This window comes from Delphinus delphis, chromosome 19 (genome assembly GCF_949987515.2).
Source record: "Delphinus delphis chromosome 19, mDelDel1.2, whole genome shotgun sequence".
In the NCBI taxonomy this organism is placed as follows: domain Eukaryota; kingdom Metazoa; phylum Chordata; class Mammalia; order Artiodactyla; family Delphinidae; genus Delphinus; species Delphinus delphis.
In genome coordinates, this window is record NC_082701.1 from 52508948 (window position 1) to 52534386 (window position 25439).

At 49.3% G+C, this 25439-nt stretch overlaps 1 protein-coding gene across 2 annotated transcripts; it reads right to left on the reverse strand.

Moving 5' to 3' along the window:
- Positions 1-4678: 4678 nt before the first annotated feature.
- DHRS7C (dehydrogenase/reductase 7C) lies at positions 4679-22671 on the reverse strand. Of its 2 annotated transcripts, none has more exons than XM_059996610.1 (7): positions 22528-22671; positions 22150-22309; positions 13889-14001; positions 11453-11663; positions 9478-9570; positions 6211-6366; positions 4679-4965 (listed from the first exon to the last, which is right to left on the reverse strand). In XM_059996610.1, exons 2-7 carry the CDS (start codon positions 22301-22303, stop codon positions 4757-4759), a joined length of 936 nt encoding a protein of 311 aa, XP_059852593.1. In that variant the 5' UTR covers positions 22304-22309; positions 22528-22671; the 3' UTR covers positions 4679-4756. The 2 variants fall into 2 exon arrangements, with proteins under 2 accessions (XP_059852593.1, XP_059852592.1); XM_059996609.1 differs by having other exon boundaries at positions 11453-11666.
- Positions 22672-25439: the final 2768 nt, after the last annotated feature.

Consider the following 25439-nt stretch of genomic DNA (forward strand, 5'->3'; position numbering starts at 1 on the left):
AGATTGGGTTAGATTTCTGCCCAGATTGGGGGCATGGTTCCAACCTTGACCGTGCATCTGAGTGTACGCTGTGGCCATCTGGTCAAGGGATGTTTCAGGAGGCAGCATGGCAGAAATACTTAGATGCTTTTCTCAAACTACAGAGCTGCTCTTGGACATGTGTAAATTGGAGTTTGAGGCAGGTTGAAAGCCATTGAGTCAGATACAAGCATGGCCAGCGATTGAGTTAGCTCAGCGTGGCAGAAATGGTCTCCCATCCTCCTCTGGAAGCCCAGGTACCCTGCCTGGACCTTTCCCTGCTCCTGAGGTCTGGACCCTGGTCTGGTGGTGATAACTCCCTCCTGACTCCCAGCGTGTCCTCCAGGTCTGGGACTACTTTGCTTTATCCTCCACTCCACTCTCTTCCACTAGCGGAAGGAGGGGTTTACAAGTCCAGAATCTTGGGCTGGGAAGTCATACTGGCCGTGTCAGAAGCTCCAAGGGCCAGAGGAGATCGAACATCTAGAGGAGAGGAGATCGTAATCTATACAAGTTACAGAATTACAGTTCTGGGAACAAACAGAGGTATATGCTAGCCCCATCCTGCTTTCCAGATCCCGTCAGCAGGACACCACCTGTCGTGAACAGACACAGGGATGGTGAGTTAACCAAGCTCCCGTGACTTGATTACATCTCTTACTGCAAAAGATAACATGTAATAGTTGCAGCTAACGAACGTTTCGATGGCACCTGCTGTGTGTGCAAAACACTTCTTCTAAGGTGCTTCCGATTTGTCCTCCGAAGTGTGAGAGGTTGGGTCGTTGCCCACCAACTCCTGTCCCCTGCTGGGTGAACAATGCCCCCCCAGGGACATTAAGTCTTGTGCAATTCAAGGCTGCACCTACAAGGGTTGAAGGGACCCTCAGGCTTTAGAGAAAGCCCCCCAGGGCAGAGAAGTGGAGAGGTGAGCTGGATTGCTGTTGGCAGGTGTGGGAGCCTTCCGTCATAGCTACCGCTGACACTGGGGACGGGGGTGGGGAGATGGGTCACAGGGCACCAAAAGCATCTGCTAAATCCTCCAGATTCCTCTACTGTTTATATACTTGGACATTTCCCTTTTGGGCAACAGAGCACCACCAAATCCAGACCAAACTTCCCCACTGTACTTCAGCCTTTGTAATGGAAACTCCTTGACTGACTTTGCAACCCAGAGTTCCCCCAATACCATTGTTGACCAGGGTACACCAGGAAGGTGGGGTGATCTGACCCTACATTTGGAAACCTCACCCAGTTCTAAGACGAAAGGGACTGATAGGTTATTGGTCATCTTCAGCTGCAAGGGCTCCAGCCATCTCCACCCACGTCCCAGCTCTGTCATTGACCAGCTCTGTGATTTGGGCTTAATTACCTACCCAGCTTTCTGAGCCTGTTTTCTTCACCAGTAGAAATGGAACCATTAATATCGGTCTTGGAGGCTTGCTGGTAGCATTGCGTAAGGTGACGTGTTAAAGTTCCTCGTAAGGTAGCAGGTAGGTGGTAAATGCTCAGAAGTTCCCTTGTCTTCTCCAGAGATAAGTGTTTACAAAGAAAGGCTTGTTTTGCCCGTAAGTGTGTTCTCCCTTTCTTCTTGTAAGAGCATCTTTTTTTAAATTTTTTTTTAAAAATTATTTATTTATTTTTGGCTGTGTTGGGTCTTCATTGCTGCATGCGGGCTTTTCTCTAGTTGCGGCGAGTGGGGGCTACTCTTCGTTGTGGTGTGCGGGCTTCTCATTGCAGTGGCTTCTCTCATTGTGGAGCACGGGCTCTAGGCACACAGGCTTTAGTAGTTGCGGCACGCGGGCTCAGTAGTTGTGGCTCACGGGCTCTAGAGCACAGGCTCAGTAGTTGTGGCACACGAGCTTAGTTGCTCCGCGGCATGTGGGATCTTCCCAGACTACGGATTGAACCCGTGTCCCCTGCATTGGCAGGCGGATTCTCAACCACTGTGCCACCGGGGAAGCCCGTTGTAAGAGCATCTTGATTTTCTCTTGGGAAATCACTCCCTCCCCACTCTGTCCATCAGACAGAGCTGCCCCACCTCTCCAGCCCTGGAATGGGCACGTGGCCCAGGCTTGAGCAATCAGACACACGTGGTGGTTTCAAGATGGCTACATGACGAGGTGGGTGTTGGAACTAGGCGGAAAGAGGAATCTTTTTCTATCTGGCTTCTCAGTCTATAGGATGTGAGCCTGGAGGTATTGGTGTCCATCTTGCCGTGAGGATGGGGAGAGCCTGTTGAGAATGAAGCCCACCCAGTAGAATATGTTGTTGAGAAATGGCAAAACAAAACAAAGAACAAACAAAACAAACAAAAACCCTGAATACTGGTGGCATCCTTTGGACGCCTAGATCTAACTATACCTGAAACAGCACTTTCTAGTTACTTGGGTGAATCAGTGTTTGGTTCACTCTGTGGTCTGGGACGGTCACTGGCCTCTGAGGTCCAGTCCTTCTGTGTCCCAAGGGGCCAACCAACCGCCTTCAGGCTGCCCTCGTTCTGCCAAGAGTATCCCACAGAGCATGACCACCCTCATTTTTCTCATCGTGAAATGGATTTGTCGGCTGTTCCAGTGACTCAGGGTTGATGTGAAGACCAGATGGGATCTTGGAGGGGAATGCTCGTTGGAGATGATGAATTGCATGCAATTCTGTGGGCTTGTTACTGCTGTGCTGTGCTGGATTTCTGTTCCGAGGAGGAAGCTATAAAATAGGTTTGGAGCCACAGTGACACCTGGTGGCCATTCCTCTTATTGCATGATGCTTCCCCCCCCAACCCCCCGCAACTTAAATAAAATTTTCCATATGTTTCAGTCTAAGGGTTGTAGGTTTTCTCATTTGCTAGGCTGGTGAGATGCCCCATCCTGAGAGGGAAGCGGGCCTATGTGGACACAGGGACATCCTAAAGGCAATAGGGGGTATCCAAAGGGAGACCAAAGTCCACGGACAGGAAATTCAACTTAAGGGAGCTTGGGGGGCCAGCCACTCAGTCCTGCTGTGGCTGCGTCCACCTGCAGGTCTCTGACCCTGTTTGGCTGCAGGGACAGCGGAGCAGACCCACTGACACGAAGGTCCTTCTTCCTGAGCCATCATTCAACGTGGCTTTTTTTGGGAAATCCCAGGGGTCTGAGGTCTTCCCCCACTGTGGAGTCTTCCAGTCTTTGCTTTCCCAGCGTTTGGCTTGGTGCCCCTGTGGATGCTTCCCAGAGGCGGCCCCTCTCTGCCCATCCACCCCTCCTCCCACCACCAAAGGATGGTCTCCTCAGCCCCGCTCCAACCTGAGAGGAGGCAGAGCCCCAAAGAGAGCAGGTCAGGACCCCAGGCCCGGGGCTGGGGCGTGGCGAAGCTAGACCTGGAGCCCAGCCCTGGTGCGACCCCAGGACTGGCTACCCGCGGCCCTTCTTGCCCCAAAGCTGCCATCTCTGTCTCTGGCCACCTATCACCTTTCAGTCGTTTTCCCAATGCCGTTGTCCGTCCCCCACCTCCCAGCCCCTACCGACCCTCCATCATTCTGGCCTAAGCACCTCTAGCATCCCAACACCCGACAGCAGTAATAACATAGAAGGTCATCTTGCTGACCCTAGGCCTGCCCTGCCTCAGCTGTCCCTCCTAAATTCTGGTGACACACCCCGACCAGCAGCCTTATCCTGAGGTAGCCTGGGTTCCCTGGTGATCACGTGATCCTGGACATTTTGCTTTTTAAATTCAGGGATATATATATATATATGCAGACATGTACCGTGTGTGTTAATTTCGTAAGTGGCTTGGGTTCAGGGAGGAAATTTGAGCCCTCTTTCATCTGTAAATATTAGAAAAGTTTGAATCAGTAGGTACAATTATTAGTGCAAACAATGTACCCTTCACTTTCCAAGATTTCACGAATCATTAACTGTTCTGTTTAAGAAACACTAAGAGAAACACCCACCAACAATAAGGATGGCAGGTTTAAATGAATTTTGCTTTGAGAATGTAAGAAGAGGCTTGAATGCGCTGGATGCCCCGGGGCAGAAGTTCTCAAGATTTGTTGCACCTTAAGCAGCTGTGCCTGGGCTCCTCTTTGGACCAGTTAAATCCAGGAAAAGGGCTGATTCTGATATGCTGCCAGGACCGAGGATTACAGCTCTTCTGTGTTGCCAACCTGGGAACCGCTGGCCCCATGCAGCTAGTTAAAGTGAAATTAATTCAAATTAAATAGAATTGAAAATTCTGTTGCACAGGCCACATTATAGGTATTCAACAGCCATACGTGGCTAGTTGGTTGCCATATTGGACACTGCAGATGATAGACTATTTCCATCATTCCAGAAAGTTCAGTTTCACAGCGCTGCCCTAAGGAGTTGCCAAGTTCAGCTTTTGTGGCTGGGGGCAGAGTGGGCAGGTCACCCTTGTGTAAAATGGAGGTGGTTTTCTGAGGTCCTCGGCAGGCTGATGGCCACAGTGGGAGTGCGAGTATTTGGGAGTTGGACCCGTTATGGTTCCTGTTTTTCTGCCGGGCTGTCACTGTATAGGGTCGAGAAGCTTCTGGAAGTGTGTCCTGGGAAAGTCACGTGGGAGACACCCAGGGGCCCAGGGCGACTGGGCTGAACGCCAGGCCATCCTCACTGGGGTGCTGCACGTCTCCCACAGGTGGTGGGCAGGTTGGGGAATTGTTTGGGGCCCCAAGTGCTGAGAGAATGGAGGATCCCGCAACTGCCCCTGAAGCCTTTATTCCCCGCGGGGTGACCCTTTTGGCCCCCTGCAGTTAACCCTCCTCTGGGACGTTGAGTTTCTCCTTCACCCCACAGGCCACCACGGCAAAAAAAACCTCAGGGAAGAAGGTGCGGAGGTACACGGCGGCCTTGGGGATGGGGTTGGCCAGGAAGACCTCTTGCTTCTTGCGTCTCACCGTGCGCATCACCTCCTCCGCCACGTCCACGGGGTGCACACCGTAGGTCAGTCTCCTGAAAAAGACTGAAAAGCCCCAGGAGGGGCAGGGCTTATAGCCTCGGGGGGAGGGGTGTGGTCAGAGCCCCGCCCCCCTGCCCCCCACCCCCCCGGGGTGGGGACGGGTGTGCACTTCTGGAGTCCCAGTCTCGGGACCAACTCTGCCGTCTGCTAGCCGTGCGCCCTGGGGAGGCACTTTACCCGCTGCGCCTCAGCTTCCACATCTGTAACGCAGGCGCAGTCTCCTGCCCCGTTAACATCCCAGGATGGTTATGAGCCGTCGGAGGGGATGAGGAAGAACTTAGAAGATAGGAAGCTGCCGGATGTATGAAGGGGCTGTTATTTACAGTTGTTGCGAAGCTGTGTTTGTCCAGAGCCTCCTGGAACCTCTTGCCCACGTCTTTTTTTTTTTTTTTTTTTTTTTGCGGTACGCGGGCCTCTCACTGTTGTGGCCTCTCCCGTTGGCATAACACAGGCTCCGGACGCACAGGCTCAGCGGCCATGGCTCACGGGCCCAGCCGCTCCGCGGCATGTGGGATCTTCCCGGACCGGGGCACGAACCTGTGTCCCCTCCATCGGCAGGCGGACTCTCACCCACTGCGCCACCAGGGAAGCCCTTGCCCACGTCTTGATTCATCTTGATTCCCTAATGTAGATAGAGCCTCGGGCAGGGGGTAGCTGCTCTGTGTAGAGCATTCTAGAATACTGATCATAGGTGCATTTACAGACCACTCAGGGTGTGCTGGTTGCTGTTCCAACCCCTCTATGAGCTGGAACTTTCAGTCTTCCTTATGAGTCTACAAGTTAGGTATTACCAGTAGCCCTCATTTTCCAAAGGGGAAACAGAGGCAGAGAGATGAAGGGAGTTGCTTAATATGTGACTGAGGCGAACTTCACATGCAGGCAGTTAGGGCCAGACTCTGAGTTTCTCTGTGCTGCCTTCTAGAGCAAGGGGAACAGGAAGTTCTCGAAGACCAAATCCTGGCTATTCCACATGGGAAACTGAGGCCCAGAGGCGGGCAGTCCCAGTGGCCAAGGTCACAGAGCCTGTGACTGACGGAGCCCAACCTGGCTTCGGTCTGCTGATTGCAGGTTAGGATTCCATCTACCTGGTGCCTCAGGACCTAAGTTTTGGGGTCCCTCCCCACTGTTAGCTGGGTGCAGGGGCCTCACCGTCCCCAGTCCCATGCTTCAGGAACACCCCCCTGGACCCCCCCCTCCTCCAGAGCCCTCCGCGGCCCCTGTCCCTCTGGCTTCGCTCTGAAAGCTCACATTTCCAGATGGAGTCCTCCCAGTTTCCTTGGCCTGGATGAACGCGGTAGGAGCGGATGAAAGAGGGGCTCACGGTGCTGACGATGACGTCGTATTCCTCCACCTCGGCCCGCAGGCAGTCGAAGAAGCCGAGCGCTGCGTGCTTGGCGGCGGCGTCTGGAAGAGAAACCATCCAGGGGTGGGCGTGGGTCCCGCTGTGCTTCCCAGGAGGGGCCTTGGGGACACACATCCCTGCAAGCTCCGTTGGGAGAGGCCTCAAGTCACCTGCCCATCACTTCATAGATGAGAACAGAGAGCCCTTGTGAAGCAGTGGACAGATGCAGAGATGAGACGGAATCCAACTTAGCCACTTGCCCGCTGTGTGACTTTGGGCAAGTGACTCATTTTTACCTAAAGAGGCTCAGTTTTCTTATCTTTAAAATGGGCATAATACACAGGGAACTCTATTCAATATCCTGTGATAAACCATAACGGAAAAGAATATGAAAAAGAGGATGTATATGTGTAACTGAGTCACTTTTCGGTACAGCAGAAACTAACACAACGTTGTAAATCAACTATACTTCAGTAAAATTAAAAATCGATAAAATGGGCTAAGTAAATAAATAAAGTGGGGATAATATCACCCTATCCAAGTGAGAAAATGTATATAAAACATTTCAGCCGGGAAGGCTGATTCCCTGAGAGAGTGATTTCTCCAAGGTCCTGAGGCCATCAGGGTTAAGAATGCAGGAGCTAGGACTTCCCTGGTGGCGCAGTGGTTAAGAATCCGCCTGCCAATTCAGGGGACACGGGTTCGAGCCCTGGTCCGGGAAGATCCCACGTGCCTCGGAATAACTAAGCCCGTGCGCCACAACTACTGAGCCTGTGCTCTAGAGCCCGTGAGCCACAACTACTGAAGCCCGCGCAGTGAGAAGCCCATGCATCACAACCAGGAGTAGCCCCTGCTCTCCGCAACTAGAGAAAGCCCATGGGCAGCAATGAAGACCCAACGCAACCAAAAATAAATAAATAAATTTTAAAAAAAGAAAAGAAATGTTCCAAGGAAAGCAGTGCATTGGGTTCCCTGTTAGTTGGAGGCCAAAGGGCCACTTGTGTTGCCCACACCACATTGTTTCATGTCACAGCTGTGTCCCCAGCACCTGGTTCTAGGCATTCGATTGCTGTTTGTTGAATGAATGAAGGCAGCGAGTAAGTGGAAAGTAATCCACCTGCTGAAAATGACATGTGTGTTTGTGAGTAGGAGGAATAGTGGTGAGGTTCTAGATGGGCTGGGGCAGAGACGGAATGAGGTACGTGGCAAAGACTGCCCTGTGCGGACCCAGCTCTATTCGCCCCATCCTGGGCCCACGGGCGGACTACAATTCCCAGCATCCCTTGCAGTGAGGGGGTAAGCATGTGACTGGCTTCTCTACAACAGGATGTGAGCAGCGCTGTATGGGCACGACGCCCTCTTCTTGCCAGCAGGAACCCACGTGGGGTGGGAACTAGCTTTGACCACGTGGAAAATGATGGCAAAGCTGTGACTTGGCACGACTCTGTGCCCCCGAGTGACCGCGTGAGGAACAGTGATGCCCGCTGAGCTGGGCCATCCCATTTAGACAGTTATACGGAGGAGGAGTAAAGGTCTTTACAGCACCGTCAGCTTAGCCTAACTAATGCAAACGAGAAAAGGAAAGTAAAACACTATCAGGGGAATGTGATGGGCTGAATTGTATCCCACCCCCAAATTCATACGTTGAAGTCCTAACCCCAGCATCTCACATTGTGGCTGTACTTTGAGATAAGGGCCTTTAAAAGGTAATTAAGTTAAAATGAGGCTGTTAGGGTGGTGCCCTAATCCAGTCGGACTGGTGTCCTTATAAGAAGAGCAGGAGACGGCAGGGGTGCCCACACACAAAGACCATGAGAGGACCCGGGGAGCAGGCCATCAGCAAGCCATGGAGAGAGGCCTCGGGAAACATCCAGCCTGCCCACACTCTGATCTTGGACTTCCAGCCTGCAGAGCTGTGAGAAAACACATTTCTGTCGTTTAAGCCACCTGGTCTTTCTTTTTTCTTTTAATATTTATTTATTTATTTGGTTGCACCAGGTCTTAGTTGTGGCAGGTGGGCTCCTTAGTTGCGGCTCGCCGACTCCTTAGTTGTGGCCTGTGAACCCTTAGTTGTGTCATGCATGTGGGATCTAGTTCCCTGACCAGGGATTGAACCCAGGCCCCCTGCATTGGGAGCGGGGAGTCTTAACCATGGTGTCGCCAGGGAAGTCCCTGGGGTATTTTGTTGTGGTGGCCCCAGAAGATTACATCAGGCCACCCCACCCACCCTTTCTTCATTCCTCTCTCCCTCTCACCTTTCTACCCACCAGACACTTATCCAGCTCCGGTTTTGTGCATGGTACTTTGGGCCATAAGGAAACGTATGAGACACGTTCCCCCACCCTCCCACATCCTACCTCACGGGAGGTGGGAATGTCTCCAGAATTTCCCCAGTTGGGCCCCAGGAACATACACCGAGAAGTCCCTCTCCTCCTTGGACTTTTTAGAGGAGTCTCACCTTTGGAATTCTCTCTCGCGCCTCCCCTGGAATTGTGTCCCTTTCCTTTTCTCCTTCCTCCTTCCTCAGAACCTCTCCATCCCTCTCCCCTTTAGGGATGTGCACCCCTCCTTTCTTTCCCAGTTGTAATCGTTCCTGTCTCTCCAGGGGCATCTTTACAGAGAAGGGGGCATCTGAGCTGGGGCTGTGCACCCATGTCAGGAGCGTGACCTTGATCTGGCATTGATCGTGTCCAGCCAGGACGTGTCCTGACCGCCTGTGAGACGTGAGCTTCTGGGGGCTGAGGGGAGGGCTTATCTTTATCTCCCATAGTCACCACCTGTGTGCTGTAGATGGTCAAAAATAGGAGCTGAAGGGATGAAAGAAAAGCCAACAGATGCTTTCATCTCTGGACCCTCGTCCCCAGTGTAACCCCATGCCTAGTCCTAGACACACATCTCTTGTCTTACAAGACACATAACAGGGCTTCCCTGGTGGCGCAGTGGTTGAGAGTCTGCCTGCCGATGCAGGGGACACGGGTTCATGCCCTGGTCCGGGAAGATCCCACATGCCGCGGAGCGGCTGGGCCCGTGAGCCATGGCTGCTGAGCCTGCACGTCCGGAGCCCGTGCTCCGCAACGGGAGAGGCCACAACAGTGAGAGGCCCGTATACCGCAAAAAAAAAAAAAAAAAAGACACGTAACATAGGACGAAACATGTTTGTCTTAGCAACTTACAGGCTGTACGGAATGGGATTCCAAGCTTCCCTTGAATGTTATTCACTAACACGATTTGTCCGGTCCTCCGGGAAATCATGTTGGGGAGCAGCGCTGGAAAGCACAGGACAAAGAATCACGGTTACAAATCTGAGACTGAGTCAGACAGCATCAGGCAGAGCCCTTCCCCTCATCACGGGGGGCTCCCCTACCTCCCTGACAGATTACAGTGGGACACAGATGGAATGGACCCTGGTTACCACTCATCCAGTGTTTCCTAAGAGTGGGCTGGGCTCAACTGGGGAATTGCTGGGTTATTTTATTTTATTATTATTTTTTTTGGCCTCGCTGCATGTGGCGTGCAGGATCTTAGTTCCCTGACCAGAGATCGAACCCAGGCCCCCTGCAGTGGAAGTGCAGAGTCCTAACCACTGGACCCCCAGGGGAGTCCCTGGGTGATTTGAAATGACCCATCCCTGTGCATGGAGTGACACTGATTTCAATAGTGAGAAAGGTAATCCCTTTTCAACTGTCCTATCGCTTCCAGTAGGAAAGTTGGTTCCAATGGGTCTTTAATACTACTCTTGCATGTGCTAATCTTTTTTAAAAAAAGAGAGGAAAGACCTCAGCCCTTTGTCTTGGGAGAACTTACTGCTCTGTTCTGATTTCAGGTTTTCTTGTATTGATGGAGAGGGAAAGGGGTTTTTAATTTATGGTAAAGATTTTCTCCTGAATTGAATTAACTTATAAATGAGGAAATTTAGAAAAAGATATGGAGTAAAAATAGCACAGATTGAATAGGGAGATGGCAGAAAATATCAGAAGACTTAAGTTTGCATTCCTCACCGTGGTGCCAGGGACCCTGAGCTCTCAGAGGTTGAGTGAAGGACACACCTTGGCTGGCCTGCTTGGTGTGTCCACAGCGACTGGGCTGGAGGAAACTGTAACCTCTGGGGCATCATCTTAGAAGCTCTGGGGAGTCATCTTTCTGCTCCCAGTACTTCTTTCCCTTCAGCTGTCACAGCTCTCAGAATCCCATCATCATGGAGACTCTGGCCGTAGAGAAGGCAGCTCTAAGATCATGCTTTCTCAGCCTTTGCCAAACACACTACTCCCTACATGTAGACGTTCTCCATGCTTATGTTCTCCCTTTTGTGCTTCTGCTTGGATAAACTTTATTTGGGGTGGGAGGAGGGCTTCAACTCTTAGATCTATTCCATGTCATCTCTAGCAACACCCCTAACCCCAGCTTCAGGTCTGCATTTGAACTTGACCCTTAGAAATCTCCACACAGGAACCACCATTTTACCTTTAAAAGGGAGACATCCTCCTGCCTTCCTGTTTCTGCAAAGGGATTGACAGTATTCTGGGTCTCTTGCAAATAAACTCCTTTTCAACCTTGGACCAACTGTCATGATTAGGAGCAGATCAACCACAAGGTCGATATACTAAAAGATCTGCAGGGGGGCTTCCCTGGTGGTGCAGTGGTTGGGAGTCCGCCTGCCGATGCAGGGGACACGGGTTCGTGCCCTGGTCTGGGAAGGTCCCACATGCCGCGGAGTGGCTGGGCCCGTGAGCCATGGCCGCTGAGCCTGCGCGTCTGGAGCGTATGCTCCGCAACAGGAGAGGCCACAGCAGTGAGAGGCCCGCGTACCGCAAAAAAAAAAAAAAAAAGATCTGCAGGGGATGAAGACAGTGGTCCAGAGATGTGGGATGGGATTGGAGGGGAGCCATGGATATGAGTAAGAAAGGAGGAGAAAAGGGCAGGGCTTGGGGAGGGGGCTTAATGGAGAGGAAGGTTGGAATATACCAGTCAGAGACTTTCACAATCCCTTTTCTTTCATCAACATTTACAGTGAGATGCTGAAAGCTTTCACCAAATAAGCAGGGATTTTTCTGAAAGAGGGGCTGGAGGCTCCGTCCAGAGTTGGGTGACTGTCTGGAAATATAACAGAGCCCTCTCTAGCAGCCAGTGGGAAGGTCAAACTCACGAGACCTTTGGTCAGTGTGATGGGTCCAAAGTAATTGGCATCCATGATCTTTTTGTCGAGTTCCAGAGAAATCTTATGGGCAGGCCCCTTCACCTTCATGCTGGCATTGTTGATGAGGATGTCCACGCAGCCATAGCAATCCAGGACCTCTTTGGCCACATCCTGGACACAGCTGATGTCCGAGAGATCCAAGAGAACCAGCTTTGGGGTGAATGTCTGCTGGACCAACGAGAGAGTCAAGACACATGTGGGTGCATCCCCGCAGACCTTGGGACCCTTCAATCTGAGAGCCACCCATTTTGAAACTCAGAACTCATGGAATGACTACAAACAAATGATGAGGAAGAAGCAGAGATGACTCTGGAAGGAAGTAAATTGATGGAGAAAATGCATCCCTGGGGACCAGAGCAACAACAACATTCCCAACACGCAAACATGCAGTCATAAGTCTGAACTTCTGGTCAAGGGGCCGGACCTGAGAAATCCAAGTGGAGGCCATGCATTGATTCTGCTGGTGATGTCATTTCTTATGACACTTCTGAGCTCCTTTTTGGAAATCGCTTTCAAACTGGCTTCCAAGCCACAAGAGAATCTGCCCAGTACTTTGTAGCCACGTTTAAGTTTTGGCCAAAATCATACAGTCAACACAATTTTTTTGGAACACCATCTATGTGCCAGGCATTTGTGTTCAGCCCTAAACATTTGATATCGTCAGGATTCTCATGGGTTAGAAGGGATACAGATGGAAAAATTGATTTTACCATATGGTGAATGCAATCCTGGTGTTTGACAAACACTAGCCCTGAGATACGGCCTTAAAAAAAGGTTCCCTGGTCAAATTTGCTTGGGAAATGCAGACTATCATATATTCTTCTTGGAGATAACACAATGCACATTTGCATAGCAAAGGCCCTGAAAAGTCCTGCAGTAAAGAAATTAGTCAGACAAGCTTGGCCTAACTCAGTATTTGCCACACAGTTGACTTCAGAACCTCATTTTTACTGCTTAATAACCAATACCTAATAAGATCCCAAGAAACATACCTTGGAGTACGTTGTGTTACCCTGGTCGCTCCATCTCCTCAAATACCAGAGTTAGTTCTGAATGATTTTTGGCTATTTCCAAAATCAAATTCAACATCAAGGGAAAAGATCAAAAAAAAAAAAAAATCCTGAAGAGAACTCTATGAAGGCAATGTCTTTTTCTTTTTTCCAAATAAATTCATTTATTTATTTATTTTTGGCTGCGTTGGGTCTTCGTTGCTGCGCACAGGCTTTCTCTAGTTGCGGTGAGCGGGGGCTACTCTTCGTTGTGGTGTGCGGGCTTCTCATTGCCTTGGCTTCTCTTGTTGCGGAGCACCGGCTCTAGGCGTGCGGGCTTCAGTAGTTGTGGCACGCGGGCTCAGTAGTTGTGGCACACGGGCTTTGTTGCTCCGCGGCATGTGGGATCTTCCCGGACCAGGGCTCGAACTCGTGTCCCCTGCATCGGCAGGTGGATTCTTAACCACCGCTCCACCAGGGAAGCCCCTGAAAGCAATTTCTTAAACAATGCTCCAGAAATGCTTTGAAAACCCCAGCTGCATTGAAATGTATTCACCTCCTGTGTAACTTCATGGAAGGGGACTTCACATCCCTGATTTCTTTGAAGGAAAAAAAAATTTTTTTTTTTGCTTGCGGGATCTTAGTTCCCTGACCAGGGATTGAACCTGGGCCATGGCAGTGAAAGCGCCAAGTCCTAACCACTGGACTGCCAGGGAATTCCCTCTTTGAAGGAAATATTATTTGAAGTATTATTTAAAAAATCAGCCATGAGTGTTTATAAACAGAGCCCATATCTGTGACATACCATATTTTCTGGATCCTCTTTGAGTCTGACTTAAATAGAATGGGCGGGGGGGTGGGGCTCAGAGGCTAGAGGTACGATGAGGGGTCAAAATGAGCCAGCTCCCAAGTTGGCAGACTTACCTGTGTCAAGATTACGTTTTCCCAGGACTTCCCTGGTAGTGCAGTGGTTAAGAATCCGCCTGCCAATGCAGGGGACATGGGTTCAATCCCCGATCCAGGAAGATCCCACATGCCTCGGAGCAACTAAGCCCCTGCGCCACAACTACTGAGCCTGCGCTCTAGAGCCCATGTGCCACAACTACTGAAGCCTGCACGCCTAGAGCCCGGCTCCGCAACAAGAGAAACCACCGCAATGAGAAGCTCGTGCACGGCAATGAAGAGTAGCCCCCGCTCGCCGCAACTAGAGAAAGCCCGTGCAGAAACGAAGACCCAACGCAGCCAAAATAAATAAAATTAAATTTTAAAAAATACATTAAAAAATTACATTTCTCCAAAGCAAAATTTCACCCAGATTTCATCGAAAGAGCTGCCCTGTAACAAGCAACGACGGCTAAGGGTGTCCAGGGGTTGCCCATGCCGGCTGCCAGAAGGCCTTACCTTGCTGGGGTCAGCCACACTGATCAGGGCATCGTGTAGACTCTGAAGCCTCTCCCAGTTCTTTCCGCACAGCACCAGCCTGGCCCCGCTGGTATGGAACACCCGAGCACACTCTGAGGGGAAGAAGGAAGGAGGACAGGATGCACTGTGGGTGAAACCACTGATGGGGAGCCCCTCCTTCTTACAAATTCAAGGATTCAAAGAATTCAAAAGCCTTAGAGCCATGAGTTCCTTTAGAGCTCATTGCATTCAACTTCCTCTGGAATTTCTTCTTGTTTCCAGCCTCAGCACGGTTGCCTCCTGTGAAGGGCATCTCACAGGGGTGTGAAATAACCCCTCCTCCATTGGGTAGTTCTGATTATTAGGACATCCTTTCTTAAACTGGACAGAAAGATGACTCCATCAAACGAGACCCCCAGAAGCACAGCTCTAAATATATCTCAATCTGAAGGTATTGGAGACAGCTGCCATGTATTTTCAGACCAAATGTCACTAGTTTCCTCCACATTTTCTCTGTGGGTCGATACTGCAGCCAGGGTTCTTTTTATTAAGAAAGGAAACCTGCCTGCTGTCTAGTAAGTTTTACTCTGGACGAATTTCTGACTCACTCAATGTCCCAGTGTTCTTTTTTTTTTGGCCATACCGCACGGCATGCAAGATCTTAGTTCCCCAACCAGGGATTGAACCTGTGCCCTCTACGGTGGAAGTGTGGAGTCTTAACCACTGGCCTGCCAGGGAAATCCCTCACCCAATGTTCTTAACTGGCAAGTTGTTGGTAGATACAATTATTCTTATGTGGCAATAACAGTGATATTTAAGAACAATAAAAGCTAACAGATGTTGACAATTTACTTGCTTGGGTAGCTATTGAAAGGGATTCACATAGATTAGCTCATTTAATTCACAGTCATCCCATGCAGTAGTTTCTTAGGTTGGGTTCCCTAAAAGCAGAATCTAAGACAGATTCAGGCGGCCAGGATTAATTCAGGGAGAGTGTTCTTCAGAGAAAATCTGTCAGGGAGTAAGGGCATGGGGTAGGGGAAGGGGAAGGGGAAGGATAGAGTCTAGCTTTGGCTGGACCCAAGGAAGGCTCTGGACTGTAAACCCAGCTGCAAGACTGTCCCACCTGGATGCAAGGGGACTGTCTTTTGTACACGTGTGTCAACCAGTCACTGATGGTGGGCTGCCTCCCTCCGGGGGTGGGTACAAAGGGTGTCTACTGGCAGAGGGCAAGTCTATGAGCCATGGCCACCAACACTCATAGGACCTGGGGATGGAGGAACTGGCCAGGTACAGGAATCTAGGAGGGGCACCAACAACACCTACTACAGGGGAGTAGCTATTACTGTCCCATTTTTACACCAAGCACTGGTGACCCGGGCTGCCTGGGGATGCCAGAGGGTAGTTGGGCAGTACTGGGTGCCCACTAGGGGCTGGAAATCCTGTGTGCCATGGCTCTAAATGATCTTATGTTTGTGTGATTTTCTCCTGCAAGTCTCTCAACAGCTGGAGCAGGTGTAGAGAAGGGGGCCAGCTGGACAGGACAGTTGGCAGGGGTTTGAGAAGTGGGCATTGTGGGCAGGGGAATTGTGGTATTGGAGAGGGAGCAATTGATGTGCTGGACCATTCAGTCTAAGCCAGATGAGAGCAGAAGTGAAGGCAGGAGGGGCTGATGGAGAAGGAAAGGAGGAGGCTCTAGGGAGGGGAGGTCTCAGTGAGGTCTAGAAACAGATGTGGTCGGGGAAAGCTGTGGTCACTTCTGCTGACAGACGGAAACTTGAATCAAGAAATAACTGTGTGGGGCTTCCCTGGTGGCGTAGTGGTTAAGAATTTGCCTGCCAATGCAGGGGACACGGGTTCGAGTCCTAGTCTGGGAAGATCCCACATGCCGCGGAGCAGTTAAGCCCGTGCGCCACAACTACTGAACCTGCACTCTGCAGCCCGCGAGCCACAACTACTGAGCCTTCATGCCACAACTACTGAAGCCCGCGCACCTAGAGCCCGTGCTCTGCTGCAAGAGAACCCACCACAATGAGAAGCCCGCGCACCACAACGAAGAGTAGCCCCCGCTCGCTGCAACTAGAGAAAAGCCTGTGCGCAGCAACAAAGACCCAATGCAGCCATAAATAAATAAATAAATAAAATTTATAAAAAAGAAATAACTGTGTGAACAATGTCACCTTGAATTGTTAGGATCATAGAGAATGGAAGATTTCTCTAAATGTAGGTGTTTTATTGAGAAAAGGGCTGTCCCTGATGATTCTGGCTGTCAAAATTCACTACAGATGTCAGTCCATCTCCAAGTGAATTTGATGCAAATCAAGATCCCAGCATGTCTTGGAAAGTGACAGAAAGATCCTAAACTTTATTTGGAATAAGTTACAAACTTTACTTGGAATAATAAATATGCAAGAAACCAAAGAACATTTTGATAAACAATAATGGGAGTGGAATATCAGTTATTAAAATATATTACAAGGGCTTCCCTGGTGGCGCAGTGGTTAAGAATCCGCCTGCCAATGCAGGGGACGCGGGTTCGAGCCCTGGTCCGGGAAGATCCCACATGCCGCAGAGCAACTAAGCCCATGCGCCACAACTACTGAGCCTGCGCTCTAGAACCTGCGAGCCACAACTACTGAAGCCCACGCGCCTAGAGCCTGTGCTCTGCAACAAGAGAAGCCACCACGATGAGAAGCCCGCGCGCCGCAATGAAGAGTAGCCCCCGCTCGCCACAACTAGAGGAAGCCCGCGCGCATCAATGAAGACCCAATGCAGCCAAAAGTAAAAAAATAAAAAAATTTATATAAAGAAAATAGAGCCGAGTATTCATAAGAATTTAGCATATGGTAAAGTTAGCACGTTGAATCAGCGGGAAAAGAACATATTATTTAAAAGAGGTTTTTGGCCCAATGGATAACTATTTGACAGGGAAAAAAATCTAAGTACAATATACCAAATGTATTAAATAACTAAACGTAAAAATAGAACCATAAAAGACCTAGAAGAAAATAGAGAGATATTGCTTTGGGGAAAGATCTTTTAAGCACAGCACTGAAGGAAGAAATAATACAAATTATTTACAGGTTTTTATCCTTAAAAAAAAAAATCCTTCCTTACAGAAGAAAACATAAATAAAAATTAAGAGGGAGCTAAATTGAGGAAACCTATTTATAATACATATGTTGGAAAAGGGGTTCATTTATTTAATCCACAAAGAACTCTTGTAAATCAATAAAGGCCCTAATAAAGAAATTGGCTAGTGAGATGTGTAAGCAATTCATAAAAACACAAAGAGCTAATACACAGAAGATAGAAGTTCAATGCCAATAATAAAGAAATGCAAATTAAAAGATGACAATCAAAACAAAATTGGTAATAAACACATATTCACTGCTGGTTGTAGTGTATATTGCTACAGTCTTTTGGAAGAAAAATTAAAAGAATCCTTAAAAGTAAGCATGGCCCAGTTATTTTATTTATGGGCATTTATTCTAAGGAGATAATTAAGAATGCATGGAATAGTTAAAATATTATTTATCTCAATATCATAATAATAAAGAGTTGGAGATGTTGGTTAGGTAGATGATGGTGTATCTATATATCAGTTATTTCAAAGGCTTTAAAACTGATGTTGCAGAAGTGGGTCTACCAACATGGAAATCTCACAATACAGTAAGTTTTTTTAAAAAGATTCAAACAGTGTGTCTAACATAGTGCCATAACACTTGACTCTGTGTGTTATTGGTTGTTCAATTGCACCTATGATTATGTAACAAGGTTTAAAATTGGGATTTCCAAGATCAGATATAAAATTCCAAAGTGACAGTCCAAGATGCAGATTTTCAAAGAAAATTACTGAAACCCTGTTTCATGAATACCCTTTACTCCTAATAGGATGCAAACGGATAAGGCAGAGGAGAGAGGGGACTTGGAAAGAGGGCGTTTGTGGAGAGAACACCGTTAGGTGAGTTTTTGCCCCTTATCTCCATCCTTGAGAGAAGAGAGTGACCATTTGAGCACACACTGTGAGTTCCCTGCAGCCGGGAGCCCGGAGTGATGTCTGAGTTGCACCTGGGGAATCTCATGGGTGTCACCAACTATCCCAGAGCAGAGGGAGGAGAGCTGGGGCTGCCCCAGAGGTTGGTCTCTTTACTGAAGGACCCTCCCATCCACCACAACCACTTGGACCAGAGGTGAATCATGAGCTGGCTGGGAGCTCTTGAATTCTGCCCAAGAAGTCATCTGAGAAGGGCAGTGGGACTCTAACACAGGGCGTATGTGCACAGACTGCCCCAAACCAGGGGTGGCACGGGAACTGAGCAAGGGGAGTGCACCTGCCCCGCGGCAAGTGCAGGTGAATATCCCAGGGGGCGCCTCTGAAGGACCCACAATGGAGCCCATGAGAGAAAGAATCCACTCGGTTTTAAATGTGTGCCAGGCATGGAGCTCGAAGCCGGCTTCTAAGAGTGTCAGTCAGCTGAGAATTTTTCCTGTCTTCCTTCTCTCCTCTCCTTCCTGCCCCTCCACCCGCAGAGGGGTCAGAAAGAGCAGCAAACTGGCCGGCAACTCGCCCTAGCTGGGGGCAGGTATGGGAAGGGAGAAGGAAACTTGAACTTCAACGAAAAGGGACACGTTTATCAATGTATTGGAATGGGCACTGCAGTTTCTGAATCAAAGCTATGTTTGGGAATTTTATCGTGACCAAAGGGTTAGGTATAATCTAATAGTAATCAGAAAAGCTATGAGACTGTCTGATTTTTTTTCTTTTTAAATCAAGATGCAAAGGAAGACTTTCCCTTCTGCATGAGAGCCCGGGGTGGGCTGTCTCCCTCTACCCCTCCCTCCCCACGTGTGCTTGCCCCCTGATGGTAATACATCTCAGCATCATAACGTTGCTGGAAGGAAATGGGATGAAGAGTTCCCGAGTGGGTGGGGTTCTGGGTGTGTTTTCGGTTCTTTTTTCTTGAAAAATCCTCTTTAATATATGTGGCTCCTATAATGACACGATTCGCTAAAAGAAACTTCACCTGGGGGGGGAACGCCTAGCCTCCCCGCGTTTGGGCTGTAATTCTGAGTGGCGGCAGCAGCTGCGCTGGGTGTGGGCATTCGTGGAGGTCCTGTTTCACAAAGCAGAGGGGCGTGGTTCAGTGAGCGGAGCGGAGTCACCCACCACCCCGCCGCTGGTGAGTGGTGAAGCCGGGAGGGACCCCAAGCGCTGACATTCCCGTTGGGTCCCTTGTTCCGCTGCTGACAAAGGAGCGGGTTGGGGCTCTACTGTCCCTGATGACGGGCACTCTTACAGGCTGGCCACTGGGACAGGGTGAGGGTCTGTGGCCAGGAGCCAGACCAAACCCGTGGCCTTGACCTCCTTAGGAGAGGCAGCCATGGGTGTTTGCTACCATCACCCGTTTCCCCCCCTTCTCTGCTGACACCTCACCTTTGCCAGGTGGACCCGGGAGGCCGGAGCCCAGTGGTGCATCACTGCTTTGGTGCAGCCCAAAGGCACGCTCCCAAATGGGTCCTTTCCGCAAGGCCAGGCATCAGGTATAATACCCAGGTGTTCTTATTTTATTCTTCATCAGCTCAGCACAACCTATATCTTGTATCAAGCACGTGGACGCCAGGCTTGTTCTTTTTCACTCAGCAAACATATTAATACATGGAGCCCTTACTTCCATAGTTCCTCAAAGCTAAGATGCCACCCGCCTGCAAGAGGCTTTCTGATTTCAGAGATATTAAAATGCACAAGGATGGCCCGTGACAATTGTAAGATGCCGTTGACTGAGAGACAATTAGCTCAATTTCAGAAACGTTTAAACGGGAAAAACCGTGCATCTTAGAGGTGATGAAACATAGGCAGGGTCTGTGGTCTCTGAAACAGTTCAAGTACAGTGGTTAAGTATTTTGAGAGTCACTGTTGCTGCAGACACAGTGGGTCCAAGGTGACCCCATCCGTGACTTGGCCAAATTGTGTGGGTTTGGGGTGAGGGTTAGAAGTCCTGATCTCTATCTGTCTGGTTTCCCTAGGAGACAGCTTGGAACTGGGTTCCTTGATGCTGTCCAGAGCTACCCGCTGAGTTCAGTCAGGTTCTGTGGGACTGGGCATGTACTGTGGGCTGTGTGTAGCCTACATCATCCGCTTGGTGCCCCTCACTTTTTTCTTGCCTTGGACCTGAGAAACGGAGCACTTGGAACCCAGAATTGCTGCGGTCAGCAGCATGTCCTGGCTAAGCGTTTATTTAAGGTCACCCATGCCCAGCTTCTCAAGCTACTTCTAAATACTCGGACTTTATGTTTTTCCGCTTTGCATTTCTTTCTAGGGTGAGTCCGTAAGAGACAGTGACAAAGAGCAGTGACACAAGTCATGACAGAGACTAGACCATATTCCTCTGAAAACGCCATTGTGCTCCTGAGATACGTTTCCTGGGCCCCTGATTTGTACAGTGTTTGCTTATAATAGAATGAGACTTTTAAAAATAAATAAACAAGCCTACTAAACCAAATATACATCTCTCAGCAATAGATAGAAGTCCTGTCTAGAAAGACAGAAAGTCAGGACAGTTACAGAGCAGCCTTCTCAACCAACAGGATCGAATCGACATTCGTAACTCACTTCATTCATGAGCAGCAGAATGCACATGCCCTTCACACGCCCATGGATCAGTCACCAAGAGAGTCCGTGCCCCGGACCAACTGAGAAATACCCAGATACGCCATTAACGGTAGTGTATTTCTGTGAGGAGCCGTGGGACCCAGAAACCAGTGCCTTAGGGACCGTCCAGAAGGGAGGAGCCATGGAGGTGCCAGGGAATGAAGGTGATGAAGGGATCTCGGGTTGGCAGCTGTCCCGATGCTAGGTGGGCGTGTTCTGCTTGAAGAACGGTCTTCCCCAAGGACTGACTCTGCATGTCTCTGGGTGGGTGTCTTTGCTCCATTTCCCCAGGGCACCCACTACTCCCTGTTGTCTTGTGTCTGGTCTGACTGGCAAACGTGTGTGCCTGGTTTGTCCCCGTGGAAGATGGAATTTGTGTCGCCCTGTCCCTCGTGAGTATTGAGTCTAGTGATTCTGGATATCCTCCTTGGGAACTGCTTCTGGGACCCACATAGGGGCCACATAAGAACCTAGTTTTACTGCCTTACTGTTTCTTTTTTATCTCATGTGGTGAGCCCAGGTCGATCACCCACTGAAATGGAACCCATTCTTGAAGCATGCAGATGGGCTGCTGTTGGGGTGCCCAGGGGAAGGAGAATCCGAGAGAATTCCCAGATGGGAGGTTACAAATGTTCTCGTAATGGTAGCACCATGGGAGTGGGTGCCCAGCCCACCAGCGGGCCTCTTTGGAAGGGACAGTGCTCATTTCAGGATGTAGAGGACTTAACAGATACTGGTTGAGTGACCTAATGAGTGTTTGGCTGGTGGGTTCGACATTTGATTAAAAATAACAAAAACAACAGCAAAAATGATACCCAAACTATGTGACACGTGGGGCTGCGCTACCATTGTCAGGGATGAGAGAGAATCTTAAAAACCTAAGGGCATTTACTATCTCTTATGTCACACATGCAGCCAGCAGAAGGGCCCTCTGAGACCGTCTAATTCAGGAGTTGCAAACGTAAATGCCTTCAAGGCCAGGAGGTGATGTGGTTGAGAGAATCAGGCCGAGTGTGAGACACTAGGGGTTAGTGGGGTGTGCGGCACACTGGTGTTTGCACGTTCTGCATAATTATCACCGTTGCTAACACTTGAGAGGTGCCCACTCTAGTTCCAGGCGCTGTTCTAAGTGCTCTCCATCTATTAATTCGTTTACTCATCACAACAGCATTATGAGGCAGAAAGTGTTAGTATCCTTGCTTTCAGATGAGAAACCCAAGGCTGAGCAGTGCATCACCAGCTGGTAAGTGGGGGAGCCAAGACTCCAACCCCACCCCCAAGTTTGGCCTCATCACCAGTTCACTGCCCCAGCTGAGGGCTTTGCATTTCGAAGTTTCTAGAAACCCCCCTGGAGGCAAAACAAATCTGCAGACCGATTTTGGCCCTTAGACTGTGAGTTTGCAACCCCAGGTACTCCAGTCCTCTCACTTCTCAGGCAAGACAGCTGCAGCCTCCAAGAAAGAAGACACCTGCTGGTTAGTGACAGACGCTGGGAGAGAACACAGCTCGATCCACCCCCGACCTGCCCAGCGGGCTCACCCACACGCCACCCTGTTGCCTCTCACCCTTCAGGGCAGGAGTGGGCACGAGAGGGGGCAAAGTCGCTTACCCTTGCCCAGTCCTGAGATGGCATCGGTGATGACCACCACCTTGTTCTGCACGGCTGACTTGGACCACAGATTGGACACCTCCTGGTAGATGAAGAGGAGGCCGCTGATTCCCAAGAGCACCAGGGGCAGCATGAGGACAGCTGGGACTCCCATCTTGTGCTGGGGGAAAATGGGAAGAAGGAATCCGCTCTGCAAAGGGACTCTGATCGGGACACGGGGCAGGGGGAGGCCTGAGGCTGCCGGCTGCACCCATGCCCCAAGCCCGGAGCCCGCTGTCCAGGGAGCCGGGCTCTGTGCAGACTCCCAGAGGGCTGCTTCCTAGAACGCCTGGCTGGCACACTAATCCCCAAACGGCCAATGAAGAGAGAATTACTCACGGTGTCTCCAGAAGCAGAAGGAATCCGGCCTGCCCTCCCAAAGGTTAATTACAAATTTAATTAAAATGGGTCTGCATTTTTGGAAGGAAAGCCATGTGTTAAGGCCACTTGCTGGGGCCCTAATGGCTATTTATAGCTCTCTGTGCACTGCAGGGCTTGCGGGGTAAATATAGTGTCTCTTCTGATATTCAGGAACACATGCTGGCCGGGTCTGATTTCAGAGTTCCTGCCAAGCCTTTTAAAGCTCTGCCGGGTGCCTCACTATTAGAGATTCCTCTGCAGTTTGGGGCTGGGCATCAGGGATTGGGACCTGGGATTTCAGCACGAACACCCTCGCCTTCTCTTCCTATAACCCTCCCATCAGGTAGCTTCCATGTAGCTCAGACCGGTGTGGCAGTGAGCCGTCTGGCCTTCCCTTTCCGGTTGGGGGTGAAAAGCACAGAAAATCTGTTAAACGGAATGGAGCCTGTTGCAGAATGAAACACTTGGAAGTGTGACATGAACTATGGGGAAGAGCAGTTTGGAGCTGTTCCTCTTTCGTCAAGTGCTTCCACGTTTCTGAGCCTTAGCTTCCTCATCTCTAAAATGGGCACAACGGGCTCATCTTGCAGGACTGTTGGGAGAACAAAATAATATACTGCATCTCAACAACAGACTCTGAGAAGATCACTCTCGTTATCTTTAGTGATTGAGAATACTAAGAATGTGTCCCAAATGTTAATTATTTTAATTACTTAAGGAAACTCAGTAGGATTAGAAATGGAGAGAGATAGTAGCTACTATGGAAAACAGTATGGAGCTTCCTTAAAAAACTAAAAATAGAGCTGCCATGTGATCCAGCAATCCCACTCCTGGGTATATTTCTAGAAAAAAATGAAAACACTAGTTTGAAAAGATACATGCACCCCAAAATTCATAGCAGCACTATTTACAATAGCCAAGACGTGGAAACAAACCAACTTCCCATTAACAGGCGGCTGGCTTAAGAAGATGTGATATATATATAGAGAGAAATATTGCCATTTGCAGCAACGTGGCTGGACCTAGAGATTGTTATGCTTAGTGAAATACGTCAAAGACCCATACCGTATGATACCGCTTATATGTGGAATTTAAAAATAATACAAATGAATGTATATACAATACAGATTTACAATCCTAGGAAACAAACTTGTGATTACCAAAGGAGGCAGGGAGGGACAAATTAGGAGTATGAGATTAACAGATACAAACTACCATACATAAAATAGATAAGCAACGAGGATTTACTGCATGGCACAGGGAATTATGTTCGATCTCTTGTAACAACCTATAATGAAATAGAATCTGCAAAAAAAAAAAAAACTCACAACTGAATCACTGTGCTGTATACCTGAAACTAATGCAATATTCTAAATCATCTATATTAAAAAAAACAAGGGCTTCCCTGGTGGCGCAGTGGTTGAGAGTCCGACTGCCGCTGCAGGGGACACGGGTTCGAGCCCTGGTCTGGGAAGATCCCACATGCCGTGGAGCGGCTGGGCCCGTGAGCCACAACTACTGAGCCTGCGCGTCTGGAGCCTGTGCTCCGCAACGGGAGAGGCCGCGATAGTGAGAGGCACACGCACCGCGATGAAGAGTGGCCCCCGCTTGCCACAACTAGAGAAAGCCCTCGCACAGAAACGAAGACCCAACCCAGCCAAAAAAATAAATAAATAAACAAATGTGGGGTTTAAAAAAAGAAAAAGAAAAAATTTAAAATTAATCAATACAATCATAAATAGCATGTAGGTCAAATAATAAAGCATAATTAAAATTAAAAAAAAAAAAAAGAAAGATGCCTGAAGCTTCACGTAACCCTGAAATAATGGTATTTTCTAGTCCAAGAATTGAGAACTAAGACCAGTATGAATGCATTTACGGGGTCGGGGACCATTCTGGGAAACCTGGGGTGTGAAAGTCACAGTCTGGATCAGAGCTGGTCCCAGCCTGCCTTCACCTCGGGGGCCTCTGCAGCCTCCTCGGTTCCACGTAGAAGCCACACGTGGAACCACATCTAGTTTCAGGCCGAGTGTAGCTTGCACTCGCCCTAATCCATCTGTGAATCAGAGAAGAGTGTTCCCTCCATGGCTTCATCTCAGCGTTTACGACCCCTTTACTCCTCCACAAAATGCCCCAGCGCCCTGCCCTCTGACAGCCTCACTTAGGCAGGGAGAAGGGGAGAAAAGAACGTGGCTCCCACTGCGCCTCCAGAAAGGCAGCATGACGGGTCTGAAGTTGGACAGCCCTGAGTCTGAACCCCAGTTCTGCTTCTGACTTGTGTGTAGCCTCAGGCACACACATAAACCTTCTGAATGTCACGGCCATCATCTGGAAATGAGGATACTAATGCTATTGTCTTCCTCGCTGCACCACTGCGTAGAGTTAGAATATAAGAGGTGACGTGTGGACAACACCCAGGATGGCTCTGTCCCATTGCTGTGCCCGATGGCTTTGGTTTCTCTCTTCTTTCTGACAATTTTTTCCTAGTCTGTGTTGGTTTTCCTTGTTGCCTTTCCTTAATGCATATCGAGACCCATTCCTGAGGACTCTGGACAGGATTCAGAGGTGAAGGATGCCAGGGCTAAGTCAGGTAATGTGTGCGCACATACTTGTATAAACACACATGTGTATGTACACACATACCTATACACACGTGTGTGTTGGGGGTTCTATTTGCCAACGATTGTTTTAGATGCTGGAATGTACAGAGGACAGTTCATGTTGCAAAGAAATAATTTATAATTCATAAGAGGGGAACAGACCTGTAAACAGATTATTTCAATATACGGAGGAATTAAAATCCACCCGAATTTGTTTCATAAGAGCAAAGATAGATGGAAATGAGACACCTTGAACTGAGGGATGGTTACACAGCTGTGTTCATTGTCTAA